At 33.1% G+C, this 19431-nt stretch overlaps 1 protein-coding gene across 6 annotated transcripts in view; it reads right to left on the bottom strand.

The window, feature by feature from the left end:
* Positions 1-19431, bottom strand: part of MON2 (MON2 regulator of endosome-to-Golgi trafficking) — a 93410-nt gene that overhangs the window by 32524 nt on the left and 41455 nt on the right. For all 6 annotated transcript variants that reach the window (XM_016224466.2, XM_016224465.2, XM_016224464.2 and 3 more), the window contains 13 exons: positions 19246-19327; positions 18542-18726; positions 17418-17530; positions 16969-17073; positions 16504-16584; positions 16355-16428; positions 16176-16266; positions 13029-13130; positions 11635-11745; positions 9726-9901; positions 7673-7835; positions 5938-6231; positions 3849-4047 (listed from right to left, as the gene is read on the bottom strand). In XM_016224466.2, coding sequence (XP_016079952.2) covers positions 3849-4047; positions 5938-6231; positions 7673-7835; positions 9726-9901; positions 11635-11745; positions 13029-13130; positions 16176-16266; positions 16355-16428; positions 16504-16584; positions 16969-17073; positions 17418-17530; positions 18542-18726; positions 19246-19327 — 1776 coding nt within the window. The remainder of the gene's footprint in view (positions 1-3848; positions 4048-5937; positions 6232-7672; positions 7836-9725; positions 9902-11634; positions 11746-13028; positions 13131-16175; positions 16267-16354; positions 16429-16503; positions 16585-16968; positions 17074-17417; positions 17531-18541; positions 18727-19245; positions 19328-19431) is intronic.

Raw genomic sequence — 19431 nt, forward strand, 5'->3', positions numbered from 1 at the left:
TTGCTTTATTTTTCTGCTTAAATTCATACGGAACTAGAAAAAAATTGCTTAGGTACTAAGGTATTAACAATGTGAATTAAAGTCATTAAAACCTGAAAATTCAGTAAATTTTTTTTCAAATACATGAACAAAGGGCACCAAGAAGAGATTAGATAATGGGTATATCAAACAATGTTTTGGTTTTAAAAACAATACTCTGTAAGTACACGTTTATACTATCTCCTAGTACTTCTGCCAAAGGAGAACAGAAAAAAAACTTAAGAAGGTAAAAACAAAAGCTTTTTAGTAACATCTTCCATCTATCTACCTTTATTAATGATTAATTAAGATGTTATCATTCTTAAATATATTGGAAAATTTAGAAGTTATAACAGTATGATACATGATTTTATGGGTCTAAATGTTTAAAATAAACTATCATACTCCATTAAACCTTAACTTTACACTTTAGGTTTCACATTTAAGTAATTTATAGTTGTATAACTTTCTTTTTAAACAAATATTTTTAATTGATTTTTAGAGAGGAAGAGAGAGGGAGAGACAAAGAGAGAGAGAGAGAAATATCCATGTAATAGTGAAACATCGATAGGCTACCACCTGCATGCCCTCCACTGGGGATTGAGCCTACAACAGGGTCATGTGCCCTGACCAGGAATCAAACCAGCAATCTTTCAAGTGCATAGGACGACACCCAACCAACTGAACCACATTGGCCAGGGCAGCTGTATAACTTTCTTAAACATTTTTTACCCGTAACAGGCAGTTACCAGAACAATATAAATAGTCCGTCCTTTTACAATGAGTATAAATTTGGTTCCATCAAGTGAAACTGAGTCTGCTGATCCATCATCAGCAGAGCATGAGCTGCATGGTAGTTGCTGGTTTCTACTGATCAATTCAATCTCTTATTCTACAACTATGACCAACTAAACACATTTATAGTGAAGCTCCCTGTGGCCACGTGTAATTTCTTTCTATGAAGTCCAGCAAAAATGACCTTGTTCCTAACAGCAATCTAGACCAATGGTGTTTTTTTTAAAATATATCTTTATTGACTTCAGAGAGAGGAAAGAAGAGGGAGAAAGAGAGACAGAAACATCAATGATGAGAGAGTCATTGATCGGTTGCAGCCCGCAACCTGGGCATGTGCCCTGACCAGGAATCGAACCCCGATCGCCTGGATCCTAGGTCGACACTCAACTGCTGAGCCACGCCTGGCTGGGCTAGACCAATGGTTTTTTAATAGCCATTTTTATTTTAAAAAGAGCTGCTTTGTTTATTATCTACATACTTGTATTTAAATAATGCCAAAATCAAAGGAATTGACATTTTCCAAAGCAAAATAACATAAGTAGGTTAGGAAACATATAAATAATAGAGGTTTAAAGTCTTCCACTTTGCAAAGGCTATAAATGACTGGATTTATTTACTTTTTTAAATTATTACTTAAATTTTTTTTCAATTACATTCAACTTTATATTAGTTTCAGATGTACAGCACAATAGTCAGACCTATATAATTTACAAAGTGATCCCCCCAGTAAGTCTAGCACCCACCTGGCACCATACTTGATTTTTTGTAAAGAACAGATGAACCCATATGCCTGAGAAAGCATTCAGTTAATAGGAAAAGCTAGAGTAGGTCTGGTATGAACAATATATACTACTCTGACTACATAGGACAAACTATAACACCTTCCCAGTTATGTGCTGTTTCTTCTCTATACTTTTTTTTAAAATTGAGATATAATTTTTACATAAAATAAAAAACAGAAATTTTTCCAGAAAATTCAAAGAACTTTCACGAATTATGTTTAAAAGCTATCAAAATAGCTAAACAAAAGCACTTCTGCCTGATGTAATGTTTCAAAAGTCATATGAAACACTATATTTACCAAATAGAATGGTGACCTAGTCTCAGATTTAGAATATTCTATGCCATAAGGAGGGGGAAAGTTCTGCAATTCTTCCAAGTCATTTTTCTAAAAGAGCAGGTATAATTATATATTACACATGTTTATGTTAAAAATATGAACTTCATTCTAAAATAATAAAAACCATTTATAGTCTTCAAGTTATAAGAAATTATCAAAGCAACACAAACTACTTAATATCTGCATTTCTAAGAATCTAAATCTATATCTATTAGTTCTTAGCTTTTAAATCAAAGTAACTATTATGAAGGCATTAAAAATGATGCTCATTTTAAGCTGATGAACAAAATAGATTCAGAGACATACAAGCATTGGAACAGACTGACGAATCTCAGAGGGAAGGCAGGGGTGGCTGGGTGGGTGGATGGTAAGAGATTAACCAAAGAACTGATATGCATATAAGCATAACCCATGGACACAGACAATAGTGTGGTGAAGGCCCCGTGCAAAGGGTGGGGGGGTGCAGGGAAGAAGGGGTCAGTGGGGAAAAAAAAGGACATCTGGAATACTTTAAACAATAAAGATACTTTTTAAAAAAATGCTTATTTTGTCAAAACTCAGCAAATGTACAGTTAAAATTGATACATTTCATTGTACATAAATTTTACAGAAGATTTAAACATATATGTTAAGCCCTAAAATGCAAAATAGATCAAGCACTGTAAGTTATTTTGGGGGGGGAAAGAAAAAATGCACATGAAGACCACCACACAAAAAAGCCTACAAAAATAAAGAGTAATTACGCTTATGCTTTAGCATAAACAGAAAAAAAGGAGCCAAATATAAAATAATGAACTACAATATAAAATATGTATAGCATGTTCACAATTATGTATTTCTGTTCACTTTCTCTATCACCCCTATCACTACCACCAGAGCTGAAGGTACCATAATCTACACAGGGGTTTCTCAATCTCAGTACCAAGGACATTTTGGGTTAGATAATTCTTTGTTGTGGGGCTATCCTATGCATCCCCTGCCTCTATTCCCCAGATGCCAGCAGCACCTGTTCCTCCCCAGGTGTGACAACCAAAAATGTCTCCAGATATTACCAAATGTTCTGGGGGGAAAGGGGGAGGGCAAAATTGGCCCTGGCTGAGAACTGCTGATTTGAACCAACGGCTTCCTAACCAGTCTAGTAGTGTCCTGCCATCTGTCCCTGCTGCCATTTCTTATCACCCAAAGTGATGTTTTAGAACTGTGTATCTGATCTGTGTATCTAGATCTGTGTATCACATTATAAATTAAAACCTTTTAGTAGTTTTTCACTGCTCTTAGGATGAAGTCCTAACTTAAGAACATGACCTCCAAAGTTTTGCATGGTTTGGCTTCTCTCTGCCTCTACAACTTCATCTGGAATCACACTTTCCTATTCTCTTCATTCCAGACCTTCAAACATGCTAGGGTTCTCAACATCCCCTTCCCAATTTTCTCCTGTCTCTTTTACATGTTCTCTGTGCCTGTTAGGCTCTTCACCTTTCATTTTACCCTCACCTGAGGAGCTACTACACACCAGATCTCAAGTAAAATACCTCTTTCGTATGGAAGCCAATTTGGATACCACTGGCCTGGTTAAATACCTATTATAAGCTAACAATGCACCACTCCTTTGTATAACTGCAGCAATTTTGCATTTTTAATGTAGTTACGCTTATTCCTTCATGCCCATGACAGCAAGGATGATGTGTTTTTTTCCTCATCATTGTATCCCCTAGAGGCTAGCCCATAATAGGTACACAATATATGTATTTTCAATGAAAACTGCATGCTTATGCACACACCACACATAAACACAAAGACCAGCAGTTAAGATTATTCTTGGGAAATAGCACTGTATATGAATTTCAAAAAAATCTTCTGTATTTTCCAAATATCCTTTGACATGGATTAGTTTTATCACCAGGTATATATATACCTAAAGGTTGCAGTAAATATCTTCTAGTGTTGAAGATTCTTGCTACTCCGGCCAATGTTAAAACCCATGTCTCAGCCCATTGCTTCTCTGCTGTGTCCCTCGAATGATGAATGAGAATATTGCCACCTCCAGATTCAATCTTTTCTTTGTCTGCAGTTGTAGAAGACTCTCGAACTCGGTCCAATAGGTGAAAGAGAACCTGAATATTTATAAAAATACATATAAAAAGGATTGATAATATAGCATGGGAAATTAGGAATTATTACAAAAAATTATATCTGACAGTCTGATCCCCATATACTAGAAGAAGCTGAACAACAGAGGTATTCTTATATCTTAAGTTTATCTTTAAAGTCATAGAACATGAAAAATTAAAATAAATTGGACAGGTTGGGTTAAAGTGTCAGTGGAACACTATGGGGTAATGTATAAAAAAGGAAAAAAACTAATGAATGGGGTCCAGGCAAAAAATATAATTATGGGAGACATTTAGATAGAGGTTATAACTGATGCTTCAGGATTAGATGAAGATCCTTGGAAAAATGAAACAGAAAGTGGTTAGGACTTGCAGAATGTTTACATTTAAAGGGTAGATTCAGAGGAAGGAATAGGAACAAAAAAATAAAAAAATAAATTGAACAGAGAAGAAGCATGCTGGGAAACAAACCAACGAAAGAGAAATTTCAAGGAGAAACTAATCAACAGTGTTAAATGCTACAAAAAAGTGAGTAGAATAAGGATTGAGCATAGGGTAAAAATCTTGGCAATTAGAAGACCACCTATAGCCTATGAACAATTTCTGTAGTTCTCAAAAACTGGTCTCAGAATCAGCAGTATTAGCATCACTCAGAAGCATCATACATATGCAAATTCTCTGCCTCCATGCCAAGGAAAAGTCAGAAACAGGGGGGTGGTGTTTGGCTCAACAATCTGTGCTCTAACAAGTCCTCTAGGTGATTCTGTTACTGGCTAAGGTTTAAGAGACTTTGCAGAAGAATAACGTGGAAATCAAATTGCAAGGGATAAGGGAGTGCAGGGGAGGTGAGGAAGAAATAAATCACTGAGAATTGGGCAGGAAGATTAACAATGAAGCTATTCAAAACGAAAGCAGGAATCAGAAAAATATCAGTCTGCTTTTTTTTTAAATCCTCACCTGAGGATATTTTTTCTATTGCTTTTCAGAGAGAGTGGAAGGGGGGGGTGGAGGGTGGGAGAAACATCTATGTGAGAGAGACACATCAATTGGTTGCCTCCCGCATGTACCCAACCAGGGCTAGCGCTCAGTTTGCTTTTTAAAACAGTAACAGAAGCCTAAGAATGTTTGTGATCTGAGGAGCCAGGGGATAAAGTTGAGACAGAAGACACAGGAGGGAGCAGGGCTTTTAATTATTTTTATTAGGGAACATACATTATTAATTCTTTAAGAAGACATTTTGAGGTCTTTTTATTAAATTAAAGACATTGTTAAAAACAATTAAGGTTTACTATGCTGTCTACTGTCAAATTTACTGGTGTCAAAAATTCACAAAAACAGTAAAAGGATTATAAATAAAATGTTATTAAAATGAAAGAGATGGAACAAAAAAGGGGAAGCCTAGCTGTCAACTTTGTAAGAAAATTTTTAAAAGAGGATAAAAAAACAAATAAATAAAATTGTATATTTAATGAATAAACATGTAGAATTTACCAAATGAAGGTTACTTTTGTTTGGTGATTCCCCAAGTAAATTTCACTGCTGCTGATACTATTTTATTCATAAAATTCTCATTTGATTACACTATATTTGAATTACAAGTAGTGGTTTAGCAATTCCTATTTTTACCACTTGGGAAAATGGGGGAAAAGGGAAGGGCAAAGGCAGAAATCAGAGACAGAGATAAGAGATGAAGACAAAAAAAAGAGAGATGAGGTTTTAGTATTTAATCCGTTCTACATAAACTGCAATTTAAAATATGACAAAACTAACACTTTCTGTTTTGTCAAGTGCACAATGCACTGAAACTGGTCTTTAAAAATTAATAAGAAAAAATTTGAAAAAGTAGGTAAGTGTTCCAGTGAAGAGCTGGTAACTCAAGCTACTTTACAGTACCTTCCAAATAACAGTGTGCCATGTTGAATGCTGTAGTAAGGTTCCATGTGCACCGATTGTTGAAAACAGTGTTTGTCCTGCACTCTTCCTGACAGCAGGACGGGGGTCCACACACAGTTCACCCAATTTTGCATAAAGACACAACCAAAGGCAATCAAACGGTGGTGCAGGGTGGAACGGCCGATTTAAAACCATTCCTTTTTCTTCTGCCTGCTTTTGTTGCACTGCCTCTTCTTTATTTAATTCTTTTTCAATAGTTTCCCCTCTTTGGAAAAAATAATCTGAAATATTCCACTAAAAAGCAAAGTAGAAAAATATCGCTTGATTCATAGATTTTATTTTAAAGACATAAATAAACATGCAACCCATGGTTTTTTAACCTTTCATAATAAAACTTCTAAAAATTACTTTAGAAATCTAGTAGAAAAGATTTAATGAAAACATCTCTTCCTCTATTCAAGAGTCTCTACCTGGTTTCCAGAGAATATGTGGGAGAAATCTTCTGCTAACAATATTTTTTTTCATTTTTATTATGAAAAATTTCAAGAACACAGAAAAATAGGGAGAATATATCAATATTTTGATATACCCAACACAGAGATATAACAATTGTTAATATTTTGTCATTTTTACTTTATGCCTATTTTATAATCTCTACTAGAAAAAGGCTTTAATAACATAACCCTGAAACCATTATCACCCTAACAAAATGATTAACAATTCCTTAATATCATTGAATAATATTTTGTAAGTTCATGTAAGAGCAATTACTATCTACAAATATATCTTATGACTTCATTCTCAATCACAGTAAGTTATGCAAATTAATGAGAATTATAACAATGGTAAAAATGTAGACTCCAATACCTGCGAACATAAATATAAATTAAAAGAGGCCATATCTAGCAGAAATCAACACTGAGTTAACTAACTACTCTTTGGGAGCAATAATATGCCTATGTTTTTCCCCATGATTATATTTTTAATAGTAAAATATTAAGTTACCTAGCTTGTGAGGGGTATTTGACTTTAAAACTTCTGAGTTATAATATACATTTTTTTAAATCTAAATAATTGCGTTTAAAAAAATTTATATTGGCAACAGCTCAAACAAGTAGAACATGTTTACTTCTTGTAATATTTAACAATACCCTTAGATTTTATTACTTTTATATTCAAAATAAGTAAAATGAGGCTCAGAAGGGCAATAACTTCACAACTAACAAGAACCAACAGAATTAAAATACATGCATATCAGTTTCTATAGTCTACGCTCTTCCACCATCACATGCCATTTCCTTGCAGCTAACAAAGTAGTGTTGACAAACTATAGGACTCTGTAAATGGTAAAGCCTTTCATGGAAACTTTATTTACTAAATAAAAGTGTATGAAAATGTTGCTTCCAAAATAATATTGAAAATCAATTAACCCTTACACTAAAGTCAACTCACTCTTTCTCTTGTATGTACTATTATTTGTTTACTAAATGTTCTCAAGACAAGCTGTGTAAAAGCCAAATTTCAGCGCAATATATCAAAATTATTCTAAAGAGTCTGCTATTAATGAATTATTTCTTAAATGATGTCATTTATTCCTTTAGGCAAGATATGTTTAGTATCTGAGTCATTTAAATGACTCCTATAGAGCCAAAAGTGTATTTGCTTAGTATTCACTCTCAACTGCAAATTAGTGATTTCTAGGTTATATTATTATAAGAAAGGCAATGATACTTACCAATAAACCTATGGAAGTTAAACTAATATTAAGTTCTTGGTTATGAAGTCCAAAGCTACCTGCAACATCTACAACTATCTGCAGGCAAGTGCAAGGCATTGTTGGTAGAAAATCTGTCACAACCAACTGAAGACACTGGAATGCAGTTCGTATCAAGGATTCTCTGAAAACACAAAGGAAAGACATTTATACTCATACATTTAAACAAAATGTAAGGGAAAACACATACCTTACAGTAATTTGGACCATGCAAAATTTTATTTCAAAATTTGAACAAAGAAAATCTTCTCTAATATAGATCATATAGAACTTCAACATTTATATAGATTTTTAAAAGATACACTTATTTAAAATAATCAATACAAAAACTTCACAGGTACAAGAAATAAAAACAGTCAACAAGAAAAAGGAAAGGAAAATACGTATTAATGCCATATTATTTCTATTTGTATTTTGCATCAACTAGCCCAACAAAACTTAGGACATTGAATGAGAAAGGAAATTGCCTACAGCTCCTTTCTTACCACTGCATCACCAATATCTAGCATGCCTAGCACATATAAATACACACAATGAAATACTACTGAATGAAAATTAGTTCCTTATTCTTTTATATCTATAATATCATATATTAAAATTCTATATCTAGTCTATAAAAAAAAGAATAATTTTGAATTTCATATAAAGAGTAGTATTTGGTTTTTAAGATAAATTCTGGTGGTGAAAAATAATGATGAAAATGAATTATAATAGCTAACACTCTGAGAGTTCACTATTCAGGCACTTTCTAAGAGTTTTACATGCATTATCATCCATATAACAACATCCTATTTTATAACTGCATTGTAAGTTGGGAGAAGAAATTTCAGCTTCATTTAAGCTATGGCTGATCTCTTTTCACTTTAATCATCTCAATATTTTGTATGATTTAAAGAAATTACTACTACAAATAAATTTTAAAAATTAGATTTCCATAATAAGTCTCAAGCATCTCAAACTCCTAAATTAGTCATCAAAACAAGATATTATGAATCCTACTGCAGAATTACACACAAATACATGCAAATGTCTGCTAACTCTATTGCAATGTCCTACCTTAAATTAAACAAATCCATACATTTACTCCAAATGTGCTCTTCCTTTTGTATTCCCTATTTAGTTAGTGATACTATCATACACTAAGTTGTCTAAGTCAGAAATCTGGGAGTCATTTCTGATTCTATTTCCTATTTCTCCCTTTCCCCCTATAAGTTAATCTGTTAGTAGCTCAAATCCATCTCCTCTCTACTTCTAGAGAGCACTGCAGGCTTTCCCATCCACTCCTCCATGCTCCTCAACACAGTGATATATCTCAGATGCCTATCAGATCACATCACTCCTCTGACTAAAATCCTAAAATACCTCCCAAATGTATTGAGGGTAAGTCCAAATAGTTTATAAAAGCATATAATATTCTTCATAATTTTGTCTCTGCCCTTCCCACTGGAGTCCTATACTTTTATAGCATTACAAACTACTCTCTTATGAGGATATCCTACTTATAGGGCTTGTTCTTTTTCCATAGGATTCTACTTTTAGAGCAGGAGCTATTTATCTGTGTAATCAGAATAACTAGCAAGCATAGTATTTGGAATATACCAGGCACAGAATATATGTTTAATAAATGAATAAACCAATGAAAAAAAGTGACTTTAAAGCAATTTCTTAGACTTCCTAATATACGCAGAGAAATCAAGTCAGATGTTACCAAATATTTAACAAAGGAAAGCCCACTCTTTGGATGTGTTATAAAATCCATCAGTTCAATACATTTATTATAAGAACCTTGTATTCCCATATAAATGTCAAATAAACAGCAATTTTCCCATCCTTCCAAAACAAAGGTGAGCCCTGATAATTCACTGTAGCCACTTGAGAACAGAGTTAAGAAAAACTGTAGATCTTGAACTTAAGCAGGAAGAGCAACACATAAAAATTACCACTACTACAAGATTTTAGGACGTATTCCCTTTTCCCCTCTATTATTTTTTGGATGTTAATTTTAAACACTTACCCTTGATCATTTCTGATTGCTCCCATGACTCCAAGCACTAATGGCCATCCAGGCCCAAGACTATCTCCCTGACTCTGCAGAATCTGCAACACGCATTCTAGTTGCTTGAGTCGAATATCTGGATGGTTAATGCTGGACATCTCCTTTAACGGATTCAGTAAAAGTAACTGCAGCCTCTGAAAAGGGGGCAAGAAAATAATTAGGAAAAGAAGCCCCAAAAGAAAGAAAGGGTTCTGCTATTGCTTTTTAAGTTTAAATTCACCTCCACTCAGACTGCAATGGTAAACAGAAATTTTTCTAGTAAAATAAACATTGAATATAATTTTCTAACAGTAATCATTTAGAGGCTATTTTGTCATTTATATCTTTTTTTTTTAAATAAGAGAAAATAAAAATCAAGATTTAAGGTGTTAGGAATCAGGATAAAAGGGGAGTGGCCTTATGTTAAAAGATATTAATTATACATTCATAGAAATGAATCTCACTAAAGGAAATATATCTATGCAATATCTAGCTCTATTTGGAAAAAGAAAAACAATTTCAATTTCTAAAATTACCTTTCATTTATTTACTCTATTAATGTATACCATATGTACTTAAATTTAAAATTCTCAATACTCCTAAAAAATGAATAACTATGGTAAAGATGACATATAAGCATGAAATCTGGAGAGTTAAAAAAAAAAAAGCACTCCATTCTAATAATTTCAGCATCTGAAAGTGCTTGCTTCATTTTTCACTTTCTTCTCTCCAAAGATTCACTTATTTGGTTAACTAATTGAACACACATTTGTTAAGTTCTCACTATGTGCAAAGTATTAAGCTGACAATGAAGATATACATAAACAAGGCTTTCTTTTCAAAACAATTAAATTGCCATAGGAAAAAAAATATAAAATTACTAAAATAAAAGCTCTATAAAAGTGTAGTTCTTTTCTGTTTTGTTCATCATTCTACTCCAAACAGACAAATACTTCCCTAGCAGGTTTTGCTCAGTGGTTAGAGCGTCAGCCCTTGCACTGAAAGGTCCCGGGTTCAATTCGGGCCAAGGGCATGTACCTCAGTTGCAGGCTTGATCCCTGGCCCTGGTCAGGGTGCGTGCGGGAAGAAACCCATTGAGGTGTATCTCTCACATTGATGTTTCTCTCTCTCTTCCTCTTTCTCTCTCCCTTCTACTCTCTCTGAAAAGCAATGGAAAAAATATCCTCCAGTGAGGATTTAAAAAAAAAAAAAAAAGCTAAAACACTGCCTGGCACACAGTACATACTTAATAAGTATTTGATGAGTAAATCTGAATACAGTTACAATACAGTAAGATAATGAGAGCAATGGGAATGGTTATTAAATGCCTCACTCCTACTCAATCTTCAAACAAAACTTTGGAGTACTTTAAAAAAACTGCATAAGATATATGTGACTAAGTCATCAGGACAAAGGACTCAAAACTAATGTACACTATAAAAATATAAAATAACTTTTTAAATTACTGAAAAATAAAAGGCTATTTTACTATGTTCAGCTCTTCTGCCACTTGTTTTCTCCCCATATAAGAGTGAGAGAGAAAAAAGTCAGAGACAGGTAAGGACCAGAGAAAAAGAGACTAATAAAATAGAGTCCCAACATGAAGTCTGAGCACTGAAAGTTCTGGATAGGAGACCAATTCTAGGTAGTTTATTAACTTAGTTCAATGTCATGCACAAGAAAGTTTTTACAATTTTGGATAAAGATAATCCTGAAAATCCAAATATATCAACCTTCTGTAAGAGATCCATGGCCTACATACTATAGATTATTAAGCAACAAAACCCACTTTTAGAACATCAGCCATTTGATAAATTAAGAAAAAATTACATATGGAAGAAGATAATTTTACATTAAATATTCTTTTTAAAACAGGTTTCTTTTCTACCTGGTTTTGTGAAAGTGGAGGATCATGGTTAAATGTTAATCCTGCTTTAATAAGTGAAGTTAAAGCTTCTGCTCCCCATTCTCTCATTCGAGAATTTGGATGCTGGCAGACCTGAAGGTAAATACATTGAACAAAAATTAAATTTATAATTTATATACTTAAGCTTACACATCAATTTGAGGAAAGAAAAATGAAAACATTACATATTTTATTCTTTCACATTTAAAAAGTTACATCAAATATTCATCAGTAAAAGTTGAAGATATTATAATATCCAAAATATAAGTAAGCTTACCTTCTGAATAATGGGCAAGAGGAAGCAATAGAGAGACAGAAGATAAAAGTTGAAACTAAACAAGTCACAGAAAAGAGAGGATTTCATAAAAGTAAATTATGTCATCAGAGTAAACAAAAGAAGCAGATACTAATGTCCCTAATTAGGTCTACCTTCACAAATAATGTGCTACAATTTAAAAAATGTATTTTTTGCTATTTGAGGAGAATGTTCGTAATAAAGAAATCTGCATATGTCCTTTAATAGCTCATAAAAATAATCCCAATAAAATGAGGGGGGAAAAGAAAACAAGAAGCATAGGCACATTTGTTTTATTATGAATATCTTTCTCAGGTTACTACACTAATATAAAATGATCATGGCATCCTAAACCTAAACAGCCCATACACATGTATACTGACAGAAGCAGCTTGTTACTAAGAAGCAGCTAATTATTACGAATCATCCCAACTTGACCCGGCTGGTGTGGCTCAGTGGTTGAGCACAGACCCATGAACCAAGAGGTCATCTGTTCAATTCCTGGTCAGGGCACATACTCAGGTTGGGGCTTGATCCCCAGTAGGCAGCCTATCAATGTTTCTCTCTCATTGATGTTTCTCTCTATCCCTCTCTCTCTCTCTAAAATCAATAAAAACATATTAAAAAAAAAAAAGAATTAACCCAACTTGAATACTAGAGAATACAAATCTAGATAAAATTCCCTGGTGCCATCCAGAATTAGTGATACCAAACAGGTTTTTCCCTTTGCAGGAGATCTATCTCATAATCATAGGAAAGGCTGTAAAGGGAGCAGTGTTTACTACTAACTAAATCCCAATTGCCTTTAAGTTTCAGAACTAGCTGAAAATTAAGTGATTAAAAGACTGTATCATAAAAGAACGGGGTCCCGAGCGAACAGCTGAAAGAGACTTCAGAGATTTCATTATCACCCACTTTCAGCCCTATTACTTCAACAAGGCAATTACCTTTTGTCCCTGATAAAATATATAGTTATAATTAATCCTGATGTTGCGTATGCTTATCCAGAGTCATTAATGCATTGTGTGTGTCTTTATTCTTAACAAAAAAATAAATATAATAATTTTTAAAAAGAGGTTACCTCAAGTAGATGGCCGGTTAGAGGTCTCCATAGAATTTCTATTCGGTGCATGTTAACTAGACCAGTCTCTAACAATTTAGCAACAGCAAAAAGAGATGGTTCCTAGAGAGAAAACATATTACATTTTGATATTGAAAGAAAAATTTGAGTACTTCAACTATAAATAAAACAGAGAATACTCTGAAAAGCAAGACTATAATTAATATATGATTAGTATAAAGTTATCAATAAAGATAACAAAACCTCCGTCATCATGAGACAAGCCTTTCTGCCCACCCTCAAGTATCCAGAATAGTTTCTAATTGGAAAATATGGTTAGAAAAAAATGCTTTAGTGGGGAAAAAGTGAAATTCAAGAAGTATACCAGACATACAGAATGGCTAGTCTTCTGGTTAGAAGGAAAGAATTTTCCTATGGGCTGAATTGCATCCCCCTAAAACTCATTTGTTGAAATCCTAACCCCCTGTGTTAGGGTATTTGGAGAGAGAGCTGATTAGGAAATAACACTAAATGAGGTCCTAGGATAAAGCCCTGATACAAAAGAATTAGTGTCCTTATGAGAAGAGATACCAGAGAACTTGCAAGAGCATTCTCCCCCTCCTTCTCCCTCACTTTCATTTAAAAGAATGTACAGATGCCAGGCGTCATACCCAAAGATTCTTAGGAAGCCAGAATGTGACCCTGACATTTGCATTTTTTAAAAATCCCATAGCTGACTTTGATGCACACAAAAGTCTGAGCCACTAGTGAAGTGGTTAAGAATGGAGCTCTGGAATGAGACGTATGTGGGTCCAAATCGAAGCTTCACCAATTACAAAATAGGTGACCCCAGGCAGATTACTTAAGCTATTTCATACTTCATCTATAAAATGGGGATACTACTACTGAACCTTACAGAATTGTTTTAAATAATTAAATAACAATGTAAGTTAGTGTCTGACATATAGTAAACAATTATTTTGCTTTATTATTCATTATGCTCTATTACTTCTGCTTTGTTATTTTTGTTATTGTTATGAGCATAGTAATATGCCTGCACAAGTATCATCAACATCACCTCCTTCTAAAAAAGAATCTGCAGGTTTTACCATCAGCTACTTCCTCAACACATTAGCACAAATTCCTGAAGTGAGGACCAAAATGAGATGACTGGTCACTGTAAAGCCACAGCTAAAGAACACTGATATATACATCTTTAATACCTGGAATATTTAACTTACTTAAATAGCTGACACTAATAAACTTAAATAAAAATGTAGAAAGAGAAGTTTCTACTTATTTTAGTATCTGCATATTTTCAATAATTTTTATAGAAAGCAGAGCTGAATAACACACTCTCTTATGCCTCCATCAAAAAACATTGTTATAAAGTTTATACTTGAATATTTTTACAAACTTTTCTTTCCATTCCATTAATTAGCACTTCACTTTATAAAATTAAATCCTAAAATGGAGAGATGTGAACCCATTCTCATGGAAGTCATCTCTAATCCAGTGTCCAATTTCTCACATTTGTTTCCTCCAAGCATCTCTGAAATATCGTATCTATTCCTCACCACTCTAACAATTAATAACAATAATAATCAAATCCCTTATTCTTTTCAGTCCTCATTGATCTTGAGTTCCTATAACATTTTTCTCTATTGATTTCCATGGTACTGCCCTTTTGTACCCATCTAAATCCTACCATTCCTCCAATTTCCAGTTCTAATCACACTAATGCATCTTGATTAATCTCAATTCATTTCAGTAGAAATGTGTACCAAAAATGTCTTATGTAACAAGGCACTAGGATTCAGAGGATCATTGTTACATCACTTAATACTATCCTATTTTTGACTCTTACATCATCTTAACTGCCACTTAACCATGAGCCAAGTAGTTTATATGCTCTTTGAAAGTAGAAATCTTGTATTTCCTAGCATGTCATGTACACAGACATCACCATATAAACTGATAAAATGTCATTAAAAATATTAAAAATATTTTACTTTTGTGTTAAGAATTAATCTTAAAGATGTAGGATTATTGAACATAACAAGAAATTTATTCACTATATTTTATATTATCCTTGCCTTGATTTGGAATAAACTATAATACATATTTTCAAACACCTGGATATCTATGTAATTCTCTAGCTATGTGCTATAATATACAAAACATTGCCCTAATAAGACCTTACTGGCTAATTTTTAAATGAGTCACATGAGCCAAGATGACAAGTCACAGTAAAGAAGTATAATTAAGGACTAGGCAGACAATGTAATTTTGGGTCCTACGTTTAGATTTAAACAAAGCTGCATTCTCTGCTTTTTAATCATTTTCTGAGAGTCTTCACTTATTTATAAATGGTCCAACAATATTTATTCATTGCGAAAAGTAGAAGGCATTTTATTTTAAATAATTTCTAAGGTATAAATAAACCAAAATACTCTTGTGCTTTCCAAGTATAACAGGAATGATATTTAGAGTATAGAAAGAAACTGTCTCAAAAGTACTTTCTATTCATGTAGTCAATGAACAAAGTAAAAAACTAATTCTCAAGGTAGAGAGAAACATTCATTACCTTCAGAAAGAAATGATTAGTCCCTTATTTCCTATCCCAACAAAGGCAAGAGAAACTGAGACATATATTCTTTGATTTAAATTTTCTATTGCCCCAATCATAAACTGTAATTGTAAGTATTATTGTGGCATTTCATGGAACTCATTTATAAATGTGGGGCTGTATTATTCTTTATAAAAATATTTATAAGTATTTTTATATTTATATAAAATATAAAAGAGAAACAGATACAATTTAAAATAATAATACAAGGTGGGACAAAAGTAGGTTTACAGTTGTGAGTAGACAAAACAGAGTTTCTTCTTATATTATTATTTATTAACTATTGTGTTCTTTTCCATACTAAGAACTGTATACCTACTTTTGCCTCACCCTGTACACACTGGGACATACCACGAGCCAAATTATGTTCTCCTCACTACTCCAATGACAAAGAACCACTACAAATGGTAAACACTCAGCAGAGTAGGATTAGCCTACAAAACTTGGTCCCACTAGTAAAACACTAACACCATCATGGGCATACATCTTATTTAACTGAGTAATGTATCATATTTAAACAAAGAGGTAGGACATCCTGCCTTATTATTCCCATAGGCCATATCCATCGCTTCCAGGGATAAGGAGCAAAGCGCGTTTATTAAATGATGCAGCGACACATCATCGAGGTACCTAAAATAAAAAATGGAGAAGTAAGACGTTCCCATCTCAAATATACAGCTAATAATAATGTTTCTATCAATTTAAAACCTGATCTTACTGTGAGCTTTCGAACAATCTTGAAAGTATATTGGAAATCACTGGTAAATCTGTCATTACTGCTGTTGTTAGAACCTAAGAGAATAAAATTAAATGTAACATATGAACATTCTGGGAAGTACTAACTGAGTAAGAATGACTAGAACTTACTGTACTGGGTCCTTCTACAGCTCTCCCAGGTTTCAAGGCACCACCACTACTAGGCTTTAATCCCAGAATCCATACAAGATGCTGAAAATGTTTAAAAAATCAAAACAAAGAAAGTTATAAACATAAAATTCTAATACCTAAAATTAAAACTCAGTAGTAACTTTTAATAACTAAAACTAAAATCAGTAGTAAGCTTTTAACAACCAAACTGAAATCAGTAATTAATATTCATATAAAATACTTATTACACCAAGCATAAGCAGTAGAAATTAGAACATTATGAGAAGTATTCCATAATTTCATACAATAGAAGTCATGTCTTCTTTCCTTTCCAACTTCTTCTTTCTCATATTAACTGCCTATTCCTTCAGCCCGTTCAAAGTACCAATGGGCATTGCTTAGTTTAATTGTTAGCACTTACATATAAAAACAATACTGACCTGTGACCCAGAGGAAACAACATACCTGCAGAGTTGCCAAGACAAGTTGCCATGATGTTCCAAGAACAGCCCCATGACAGTGTGCCAAGTTAAGTAAAGTCCTCATACACTGGATATTTTTGGAAGTTAACTATATTAAAAAGGGATACATTTGCAAGAACTGTTATAGGTTCTTAAAAATTAAAAGCTTGTATAGCAGCATTATCATATTCAAATTTTTTTAAAAAACAAAAATGTTAAGAAAATAGGTTTGAATGGTTTTGTATAAAACAAATTTATTTGCTTAAATGATGTGTTTTCATAGTTGGTTATAATAATGTCAACTGAATATTTATATAATTTCTTCTAAAGATAACACCTAGGTAAAAGAAAGTAAATCTAAGTATAAAGATAAATTTTGGCAAACACACAAAAAAAAGTACAAAAATTTCCTTGAAAGGTAATTGGCAACCAAGAAAAGAACAAGTACTTTACCATTACTGTTCCTTGAGGCTGGACTGCTAGCGGTTGGCCTACTGCCACAACTTGCTGGTGAGATTCACTGGATGGACTTATCATCATAACACTTTGACCCTGAATGGAATATGCTACAACAGAAAAGAATACCTAAATAATTCAAATATACTTTTTATGTTACATTCAAAGTAATGTTATATTTTAAGACATTCATTTGATTAAACTAAGTTCAACTATGATACTTAGTTACCTATATGCAAACATTGTTAAAACTCAGGAAGTACAAAAACAAAGACACATTAAGCAAATATTAAGTAATTTTCTATGTAACTTGAACAAATTATAAAAAGTTGGTCGATTTCTCCATAAGCACTTAAAATAAAATTAGAATGCTATTTTAAACATGTATTCCCTGTAAATGTTTTGGTTAAAGTTAGAGAACAAATTCACACTTTCATTTTAAAAACTGAATATCATATTGAAATATATTTACATTGCATGTAACAAACTTGCAAGTTTTGAAACTATTCAATAAGAAAAAAATTTTTGAATATCTATTTAATCTAAGTGGTTGCAAACATTACTATTCTAGTTCCATTAAAAAAACACACACAGCCCGGCTGGGCGTGGCTCAGCGGTTGAGCGTCAACCTAGGATCCAAGCGATAGGGGTTCGATTCCTGGTCAGGGCACATGCCTGGGTTGCGGGTTTGATCCCCAGTCGGGGGCGTGCAGGAAGCATCCGATCAATGACTCTCTCATCATTGATGTTTCTATCTCTCTCTCTCCCTCTCCTTTTCTCTCTCTGCAATCAATAAAGATATATTAAAAAAAACAAAAAACAAAAAAACACACACAAAACACACCACTTCAACAGTATGCTATAGTTTACAAAGGATTTCCAGATTTATCTTCTTCTATCCTCACCATTATTGTTTAAAATTGGTATTATTCTCCCCTACCCTCATTTACACTATTTTAAAAAGATGGAAGAAATTGAGGTTCAGGGACATTAACTTCTCACAGAGGTCACAGAGTCAGTGAGTAGAAAGTAGAGGCTTGAACTCAGAATTTCTGTAATCTCTTCTCTATGCCATGTCAGCCCACTAGATGAAGAGAACTTTGAGTAAACTGAAGCCTTACATTTGTTGGAAAGTGTGGCTGCAGTGGTGGTATTCAATACAGTAAGAGCATAATGGGGAGGCAGGGAACCTTTGCAAATTGCAGTTATAAAGGCATCTCTTGAAGTTACTAGGCCCAGTCTTCCACAAAGAGCAGCCATAGTTAGTTCAGCTTTTAAAATATTCTCAGTGGCAGCTTCATCTGTGCTGAAAAAAAAGTATTTCATTTAATGTCATTAATATGATAAATTTATTTTTAATTATAGCACAAACATGATGTGGAATTAGGTATTCAGTGAAGTTTTAAGAAAATATATTAAAAATTGTCAAAATCAATATACTTAAGGAATTTTAACTAACATATATCTGAAAATTTTAACTATGAAGTGTTTTAAAATCAGTTAAATCTGTGATTCTGAAGAAAAACATAAAAGAAATTGAATAATATGGTTATAACAATTATAAAAGTAGTAGTAAGTCTTAAAAGGAAAAAGGCACTCTATAATTTTAGGGCTGTATTTTCCAATAAAACACTGTCACAGCAATTCTGGTGGGGAGGAGGGCAAGGATAGGATGGGGGAGGAGAATCAAAACAAAGAATATTATATGCATATAAAAACTAATATTAGGAAATAATTCTTAGGACAAATTTAAGTAAACCATTTTAGTGTTGTTGTTGTTGTTTTTAACTGTCACATGCAATGTAAACTTACAAAGACTTAATACCTGGCATCAAGAAGGAGTGAGAGAGCAGCAAGTAGACCACACCAGCAGGCATTCACCATTTCTTCCCAAACAGCTCTATTAACTTAAAGAAAAAAAACATAAAATATTTGGTGATAATTATAGATGTCATAGTATTTGACAATCAGTCAAATTCTGAAATCTCCCTGGTCACTTGATAATGTATCA

Source organism: Miniopterus natalensis, chromosome 2, assembly GCF_054644295.1.
Source record: "Miniopterus natalensis isolate mMinNat1 chromosome 2, mMinNat1.hap1, whole genome shotgun sequence".
Classification (NCBI taxonomy): Eukaryota; Metazoa; Chordata; class Mammalia; order Chiroptera; family Miniopteridae; genus Miniopterus; species Miniopterus natalensis.